This window comes from Clarias gariepinus, chromosome 1 (assembly GCF_024256425.1).
Source record: "Clarias gariepinus isolate MV-2021 ecotype Netherlands chromosome 1, CGAR_prim_01v2, whole genome shotgun sequence".
NCBI lineage: Eukaryota > Metazoa > Chordata > Actinopteri > Siluriformes > Clariidae > Clarias > Clarias gariepinus.
Genome location: NC_071100.1, coordinates 11,999,492 through 12,009,759, shown reverse-complemented (window position 1 = coordinate 12,009,759; position 10,268 = coordinate 11,999,492). Strand labels below are relative to the sequence as shown.

General features: G+C 36.0%; 1 protein-coding gene across 1 annotated transcript; it reads right to left on the bottom strand.

Moving 5' to 3' along the window:
- Positions 1–377: 377 nt before the first annotated feature.
- Positions 378–1,379, bottom strand: LOC128520263 (aerolysin-like protein). Its single transcript, XM_053494427.1, has one exon. It carries the CDS (start codon positions 1,368–1,370, stop codon positions 378–380), a length of 993 nt encoding a protein of 330 aa, XP_053350402.1. The 5' UTR covers positions 1,371–1,379.
- Positions 1,380–10,268: the final 8,889 nt, after the last annotated feature.

Below are 10,268 nucleotides of genomic sequence, written 5' to 3'. Positions count from 1 at the left end.
TTTGAAGTACAGATACTTTTACTTGAGTAGATTTTTTGGCTACTCTACCCACCTCTGTTCAGAAGTAACACTCCTGTACTTTAGCACCATATGAACAGTCAACAAAGAACAGAAAGGACAAAGACAGGCTTTCATATACAGGCAAAGATGAGTTGAAACAACAGTAGAGTGTTTATGTTGAGACTGACTTTATTGATAGAAATCTTTACAGATTTTAATATTCTTTTGAAAAAGAAATCAAATCAAATAATCAATGAGGATATCAATAAGGATTATTAAAAGGTAATAATTGAAACAATCCTTTAAGCCAAGCTAACAAAGAAGACATTTTTGATTTGAATGATCTAATAGGTGAGATTCATTATATAAAATTTTCATTACATTTTTAGAATAAACTTTGCAGATTTTGAGGCCCCACCGAGGTTTTTGGCTGATTCAGTCACAGTTACATCTCCAGCAGTGTAAGTGACACCTTTGTAGGTTCCACTGGTTTTAAATTCCAGCACACCACCATTATGGCATGTAATCTTGACTTTGCCCTTGAAGGGGAGATCAACTGGAGCCTGGCCAAGTGTGATGTCCACATCCACGGTTTTACCTGGAAGGACTTGAACAGGAAATGAGTAATGCTCCATTCTCTCTTCACTCATCTCTGAAGCATATGTACCATCAACACTAAGTATGAAAACATAGTTTGATTTTTTCTTTGCAATCAGTGGGATTCCTGCGTTCACTTCCAGAGTGTATGTCAACTCCAATTTTCCGGTAACTGACCAGAAGGATTTCTGTGTTATTTTTTGGGAGGTTTCACTTTTGTATTCTTGAGTTAGAGAAGTATCATTGTGGTAGGTCATGGATTTGATTTCCCTGACATTCACTTTGGGTATCACTTCCTTAAGTGTAGGATACTCAACATCTGTAAGCTTAGTAGACTCGATCGTGTTAATGAATATGAAGCCGAAGCAATCAATATCTGAACCTGAACGCCCTGTGATTCCCATGCAGATCCCAGAAGCAACATCAACTGGAACTTCTTGATTCAACCCTTCACTTCTCTGCTTTACATAGAACTCCCTGGAGTGAGTTGTTTTGAATTTGATGGCACCCAGACGTGTTCCCCTTGAATTTGCCCATAGTGAAAGGGAGGTAAAATGCTCTCCATCTTCAAATATAAACTCTTTAACATCCCCAGCAGGTACACCAAACTGCTTGGACTGGCCATCAGTAAGGCAGACCTTTATGGCCTTCACTTGCCAGTCACCGAGCCACACGCAGATCTTTTGCAATGTGGATCCATTTTCAGTGCCATTAAAATTAAAGGGGTTTCCTCCATTCGCACCAACTGCAACTACATCTGCCAGGGCTGACATTATCTTGAGCTTAACCTTCAAAAAGAAAACAGACAATTAGTTGTATTAAGGTCATTTTTAATAATTATTATTTTTTAAAATAAATAATCAAAAGCTACTGTCAATATTATTTTATGATTCAGATCATAAAGTGTTTTCAGCCGACTGTTTATTTAATTAATTTATTCTTACTAACGGCCAATACGTTCTTTTGGAATAAAACCAGTCATTCATTCATAATATATGCAAATGCTTTACATAAAGTTAATTAACCTTAACTAAAATGAACAAATTACTTGTAACTTCTATCTCACACCACTAAAAGGTAGATAGTACCAAAGTACCAATATATATTTTGGGTAGACCAGTATGGCCATCTTTAAACAAAATGGCCGCAGCAAAATTATTCCATCGCACAATTTAAGCCATAAATGAGACCCAAGTTGTGATTCTAATCTATTCTTATTGGTAACCATAATTTAAAATTTCTTTAAAGTTGTTAAAATTGCACCTAATCAATAAAAACCTCACACCAAGTAATAATAGAAAACATAAAAGAATGAATAGATTGCAATAAATTGTTTAATATTGCTACTGTATCCAACTAAATACATTTCCCTTGCAAACGACTTATAGATGTTTTTTATAATTAATTTATTTTGGATTAATAAATCAATTTAACTAATTAACGTTTTCATACATAGGAATTTTTGGCGATGAACCTTGATATTCCACCATGTGCTGGCAATGGCAGGGACGAAAGCAAAGATTGCATGGAAGTCGACATATTCATGTAATTTCCATGATTAATCTCCTAGACACGTCAGTGCAGCCCTATACTTGGGTTATTTGAAGCTGTTGTGCTCTTTCTATCCTGTCTGGTCAGCATCCTCACAAACCTCTGCCTAATTTTATTGATTTCTTTCATGAACATTGTAACCAATTACATAAACAGTACATTACATGTAAAACAATAAAATATGCACAGATTTAAAACAGTAAATTTATGCATGAACTATTAATAAAACATATAAATAAGACACAAACAACTGAGGCGCACATTGTGCACATTTCATCGCTCCAAACCCCTCTGGAAAGCTACAGCTTCTGAATGTTATTTCTTGGAGAAATAATAAGAGAAATTACCCCCACTGAGTATCTACCTCTGCTGTGTCGTCAACTACAATTCCATTAGGAAGGGCCTGTCATAAAACGATTAAAGACCATTATGTGACGTGAACTGGCGGTCACTTTATTTGTAGCTAAATTATTTTTATTTGTAAATGTTCTTCTTTATAAGGGCCACAGGAAGACCTTCACAAAATTAAATAAAAAAGGTAGATCACATTCTCTCTCCCCCTGTCTCTCTCTCTCTCACACAGACACACAACAATTACTATGCTTTTTATCTTTATTAATGGTTTTTGCACTGCTCACCTTTTGTCTTTTTAGAATTTCTGCAGTTTACCTCAGTCTCTGTCCTCTTATGACTCTTGTTGGCCCTGGGGGTGAAAAAGTATGAGCAATGGTACAGTTGTTAGCATTTACATACACTACTGCATTCAATTGTACAGACACAAAAGACAGGGAGAGAGAGAGAAAGAGAGAGAGAGAGATTGCACTATCCTCGCTTATTCAAGATGACAGTTTATGCACTTCAATATGAGCATGGCTAACATCTGAATCTTGCCTTTCTCTTTTTTATCTCTACATTCTTGAATTTACAGTTACTTTTCTTTTTTAATTGTTAAAATTAGCGGACATGCTTTGGCAATACTGTTTCTTGCTATGGTTTCGCCAGAGAACCTTTTTTTACTTGATCTGATTGAGCGAGTGACAGAACCCTTAGCCTGACTAGCTAGTCCTGTGATTTTTCACCCTGATTGATTTTAATAACCAGTTTGCATTTTTCTTGACATGTGATTACACTCGTCTTCCAGGGACATTTCGCCTGGTTTAGGTTTATTTTAGGTCATGTAAAAAAAAATTTTAGTGATTACAAGTGACAAAACAATTTCAAATTTCAATGACACAAAAAGAAAATGAAATAAATGAATATATAAAACAGTCAATATATGTTATGTTGCTTAAGTTACTGTAATAGGGCTGTGTTTAGAGATTAACTATTCATGCCTAGCAAATATTTATTACTGAAATTTAGCATTTATCATGTCCATATTCAGACCTCAGAAGTAACTCATTCACTATGGTTAAATGCAGCAGTGTTTTATTTCACTTATGCTGCAACAATTTGCATTACTGGTGTTATTATTTATTTATTTACTCAATTAAGAATTATAGAAAATGCTACAAAAAAAAAAAATGTTCAGAGTTTAAAATTCAGAAGTAGTGTGCTATAAATAATTTTACTTAATGGAACCTTAAAATAAAGCATTACTAAATACAGTAAGAGCAAGATTCATGTAAATTGAAGTAATCTACATATACGTTGAATAACAGACATCATGACAATCATCGGATCAAGAATAGCAGGAACACTTACAAGGAAGTCGTCAGAAGCAGGTAGCTAGAAGTAGAAGTTCCTTTTAAACAAGTCTCCTGGAAGATGCCGGTGTAAGGACAGAAGCTAGACATGCCTATTTATAATACTTAAAATGGGTGGGGTTAAACTTTACAACACACTTCCGAAGAAATGGTTATTCAGGGCAAGGGTGGACTATATATGTGAGCATTGGCAATTACTGTAAGTGGAAATCACTTTACATATGGCTCTTACAGATGTTAATTTCCTTAAACCATCAACGAAAACACATTGTTTTATAAAAGTTATAAGGTCTAATAAAACAATGGGACAAAAAGTCACACCCTCTAACATTGCGTTGGGTAGTATTTTGCTTTTGATTATTCACCATGGCATCGTTTCGATAAGCTTATGCATTGTCCCAACACTTATTTCGGTTTAGACTCAACTCAATTTCTCTCCAAGGTCTCGTGTTGATGATGGAAGAATGAAAGAGATAAATGTTGGAATATGTGCATGTCATCAGGGAAGAAAAAAAATAATTCATGGAAAAACCTGGTCATTCAGTATAATCACTTTTTTAAAAGAAGGTCATAGAATATACCTGTCTCTCAGATTATCCTACATCCTGAATTCCAAAAAACTTTAAGCCAATATTTGATTCACAATAGAACATAGAGAACAGGAATGTTTCAACTGAGAAATTTTACACTTTTATCCACTAAATGAGCTCATTTCAAATTTAATGTCTGCCTCAGGTCTCAAAAAAGTTGGGACGGGGGCATATTTACCATGGTGTAGCATCTGCTCTTCCATCCGTTCTGTTCCATTCTTACCTGATATAGGTTTTCAGCTTGTAAGAGTTTGCAGTCGTCTTTGACATACTTTTTGTTTAATGATGCGCCAAATGTTCTTTATAGGAGAAAGACCTGGACTGCAGGCAAGAGAATTCAGCACATGGACTCTTCTACTATGAAGCCATTCTTTTGTAATAGCTGCAGCAGTGTGGTTTTGCATTGTCCTACTGAAATACACAAGGCATTCCCTGAAATGAACGTGATCTAAACCCTTTATAATGTATACCTTTCAAAATTCATAGTGCCTTGCAAAAAATGCAAGCTGCTTATAATGTATCCTTCCTCTTTAGCCCAGAGGACACATCGTCCGTGATTTCCAACAAGATAATCAAATTTGGACTCGCCTGAACATAGAAGACGATGATTTTTTTTTTTTTTTGAAACATTTCATTTTAAATGAGCCTTGGTCCACAGGACATGGCGATTCTGGACCATGTTTACATATGGCCTCCGTTTTGCATCTGCACATGGGAAGGTGGATTGTGTTTGCCAACAGTGACCTTTGGAAGTATTCCTGGGCCCATTTAATGATGTCAACGACACAATCATGCCAATGAGTGTTGTCTGAGCCCATCCAACAAATGTCTTTGGCCATGTCCCTTCAGCACAGAGATTTCTCCAGTTTCTCTGAATCTTTTGATGATGAGATGATGAGATTTGCAAAGCCCTTGACATTTGACATTGAGGAACATTATTTTTAAAGTATTCCACAATCATTTCACACACTCTTTCACAGATTGGAGAGCCTAAAGACAGTACTTACAGTAAGCATTTTTTTACATTGAGTTTTGGACAATTATGGCAATGATTTTAATTTCACTGTTTGTTTTTAAGGCACTACATGGTCTGTCTCTACAGAACATCAGTGACATGATTATTCCATTCAGACAGGGTTCTTCAAATGTGCTAATTAATTACTGCTAACCATTTTACAGTCATGATTATAAACAAGGGTGATGTACATTTTTCAGTAACTTCCTATAGATTGTGGACGATCATACATTTAAGAGGAAGATCAACTTGGACTCTTGAGAATTTTTTAATGTCAGGTGTCTCCTCAGTCATTTAATAATGAATATGCTGTCATGTCATTGTGCTCTTTTAAGTGTTAAATTTCTTTCAGCTTTACAGAACGTAGGTCAGCTTTGACTTTTATAAATGCGCTTTAGAAAAACAGTGAGATGTATAATACTTTCAACTCTCTTTGTAGTTAAGTGATATTCAAATCGTAAAACCATGGATTATTTGCAATGTTTATAAAATTACTTTAAATGTAGGTGTTTCTACACTTAATTTATAAGGAGACAAATTGGAGGAATTTGGGTAGGACTGAAACACAACATTACAGTTAATTGATTCAGAGGACAAAATGCATAAGAATGTTGGCAGTATTGGACCTTACATTATACTTCCAAAGAAAGGTGCGGGGATCCCATAATGTCTTAGCTAAAAGGCATATTACATATATTACACATCAACTGTCACTAAAATTTCCAAGAAGGAATGTTTGTTCTAGTTGCCAAAGGCAGTGACTGGATTCTACAGAAGAATTCAGAAGACACTATCTGTTCTTGAACCATACATTACACTTCCAACGAAAGGTGAGTGTTTGCCTGTACAGTTCCTGTTAGATGAAAGCCTTATTATAATTATTTCCCATAGGTTAAATGTTTTAAACTGTCACTGAAATATCTAAGAAGGCATGTTTGTTCTTGGTGGCAACGGCAGTGACTAGATTCTGCGGAAGAATTCAGAAAAAGGCGGTCTTGGACTATACAATACACTTTCAATTAAAGGTCATTGTTTGCCTGTACAGGTTTTTGTTAGATAAAGGGATATTACATATGCTTTTCACATAGGTTAAGTTCTTTAAACTGTCATTGGAATATCTAAGAAGACATGTTTGTTTTTTTGGCAATTTAATCATGAATTATTGACATGCTTTTTATTTCAGTACTGAAGCACAACAAAGCACAAAAGCTCACACAAAAAAAACGTGTCAGAATTAATTGTTTTTAAAAGAAGTGACTTTTGGATTGCATTTCATTAATATGATTTGACAATGTTAATTAAACCCCCAAAACAGCCTTAAATAACAAAATATCAACTTTTCATGACAAAACATGGCACTTCACCTTAACTTGCCTCAGTTTGCAGCCATGAAAAAGGACCTAATGACTGGTTTTGCAACCCTTGGCAGCAACAACTGCAATGAAGCGTTTGCAATAACCGATAACATTGCTCTGGAGGAATTTAGGCAGACTCTTCTTTGCAGAATTTTTTTTAATTCAGCCACATTGAAGCATCGAGCATGAACCACCTATTTAACTGAGGTCTTAAACTGCAGTTCTTTAGATGTTGTCTTGAGTTCTTTTATGAGCTCATGAATGAGTCGCCATTGTGCTCTGGGAAGTAACTTTTGGGACAAATAACTTTTTTCACATAGTGCCACGTAGGTTTGGATAGCTTTTTTCCCTTAATAAAAAAAATCATCAGCAGAATGTTATTTTAACTGTTTACAGGAGTCCATGGGGAATGCTCTTCATGCCTTTTTTGGTTTTGTTCCAAATGCTCTAATCAACTCTTTGATATCACACTCCTGAGAGTCAGATGATGAAATAGAGGAAAATCCAAATCAGCTAGAATCTCAGTTTTTAAACCTAGCACGCTGCTAGTACGTGTGTCGGATTATCACTCTACATCTTCACTATTAGAAGTCACATCACAAGACAATGCAAGAATAGGTACATTCACCATTTCGTACGGTCCTAAAAAATGTGTCTCACGTCTCTGCTCACGTTTCCCCGCAAAACACAATATATTGGAAAAAAATAAAAATGATTAATAAAATAAATTAAATCAGACTTAATAGTTGGATTTGATACTTTTCTTTTTATTTACTGTATGGAAAGTCGTATTATTCTTTCTCTGGAGAATAAACAAACCTGGTAGATTGTCTTGAAAGTCTTGACCAGTGAAGGACTGGCCATCTGGAGCACCATGAAACATTAATTGAAATGCAATTCTTATGCACAGAAAAAAAGAAACTACACAGTTATCATCCTTTTAATCAAAACGCTGCCTTTTGTTTTTTGCATCGAGTTTAATTATGCATCACTTTTAGTATTCATAGCAAAAGCTACCCAACAGTGTAATTAAAGTACCCAACAAAACACAGAATTTTGACTCAATATAAACAACCCAACGATGTGTTTACAGAAACCCAGCATTTTTTAGTGAACTACCACTAATGAATGGAGAAAGCGCAGTCAAAGCCCGGGGATTCTGCTTGCTGTCATGTTGTATTCAGTGAGTAGCATATATGTTTGTGTTTGTTGTATTTTTTTTGTAGTTTTATAGCTAAATCTGCTCATATCTGCGCACACGTTCATCCGCTTTAGATTAAAAAGCGTGCATGCGCAACTCATTTTCACTTTGCAAATGGCAGTGTTTATTGTTTAGTGTATAAACACCATAAAACAACATTCTTTTAGGCTAACATATAATACATTTTTGTATTCTTTGTCTTTTTGCACACACGCGCGGGTGTGTTACAATAATAATAACAACAATAATAACAATAATAATAAATTCGGAGCACTACTACCAATAATAATAATACTGAATGGAGAAAGCGCAGTGTAAGAAGTATCATCATTGAAGGAGAGAAGAAAATGAAGAATAAATACATATCAATATTTACAGTTTGAGCTCAACACGATTATTTAAATTTTGTTTATTGTAACATGTTTATTGTCAATGGGCGCCTAAGAGAGATAACACATTTTCGGCTTCACACAATACTTTAGATTAAAACACGACTGCCCCCTACAGGTAATGAACGGCATTTTCACAGCTTGCCTCGCGCTGTTGCGGCAGCTCGCAAGATTCCTTTTCTCAAAACGTGCATTCTTAATGGCCAGATCTGTATTTTAACATACCTAGCCGTACAAAATATACAAAATGTGACTACAAAAATAGAAAATACAGATACACTTGGGGTAATTGACATAGAATTTAAATAGAAATGTCCAGGGTGTGTAGAAATGTGCATGAATGTGTAAATGTGTAATGTCAATAAATTGTCCATAATTGTCCATAAAAGTGCAGTGCGCAAAAATGGTTTAGTCCAGCGTCTCACTGACCGCAACAGAAAAAACAGTCAGGAAGTGGTTTTCATGATCTCGACCTGACCTTGGTCCAGCATTGCTTGCTGTAGATTGAGTGCAAGTCAGGGAGCTTTGTGCAGATCATGCACCTCTTTCTTTAGCTTGTGAGTCCTGCATAGTGCTGTTCCCGAACCAGGTCGTGATGTCTCCAATGTAAGCACACTGGAGGGCAGTCTAAAGTCTCTCCCAGTGTCTAAGGAGGTAGAGACTCTGCCAGGCCTTTTTTGCCACAGTGTTAATGTGACAGGACCATGACAGGTCCTGCGTGATTTGAATACCGATGTTTCAGAAGCTGACCACTCTCTGGGGTCTGGTATTTCCTTTGCTGCTTTGTACTGTACTTATGTCCACTATCGACTCATTTGTCTTGCTGTCATTTAGAAAGAGATTGTTCCTCTGGCACCTGTTCTCCAGATTCCTAATCACCTCCAGGTAGGCTGGCTCATTGTTGTAAGAGATTAGAAAGAAAAAAAAGTGGTAAGTTTCTAGAATACCTTAAAAATATTAAACTTACAAAAACACAATCTAGTCATCTGTACATCATAAAAGAGACAGTCGGTTCAACAGTACAATGTCACCTGTTTGCATTTGAGCAGTCTGAGATTTCAGGCGTGTCACGTATTTAGATGCCTGTGACATGCTGGTCAGATTTACTGATTGAAGTTTTTGAAGACAGACTTAACACAGATGGTCCAAGGTGAGAGTTTTTAATTTAAATTACAGCTTTCACAATTCAGCCTGTGTTTAGAAGGATGTACTGTTACTCCTAGCTCAACAGTAAAAGACCTGGGCGTAATATTAGACAGTAACTTGTCCTTTGAAAATCATATTTCCAATATCACAAAAACAGCCTTTTTCCATCTTAGAAATATTGCCAAACTTGGGAGCATCTTATCCGTATCTGATGCAGAAAAGCTAGTTCATTCATTCATGACCTCCAGACTGGACTATTGTAATGCATTACTAGGTGGTTGTCCTGCATCCTCAATAAACAAGCTTCAGTTAGTCCAAAATGCAGCCGCCAGGGTTCTCACTAGATCCAGAAAATATGATCATATAACCCCAATATTATCATCCCTGCACTGGCTACCTGTTCAGTTAAGAATTAATTACAAAATAGTATTACTTACATACAAGGCTTTAAATAGTTTAGCTCCCACATACCTAACCAGTCTTCTGTTACGCTACAATCCACCACGCTCCTTAAGATCACAAAACTCTGGACTTCTGGTAGTTCCCAGAATTTTTAAATCTACAAAAGGGGGCAGGGCATTTTTATATTTAGCTCCAAAACTTTGGAAAAGCCTTCCAGACAGTGTTCGGGGCTCAGACACAGTTTCCCAGTTTAAAAGTAGACTCAAGACGCATCTCTTTAATCTGGCATACACGTAACTCATCCCATAACCTCATA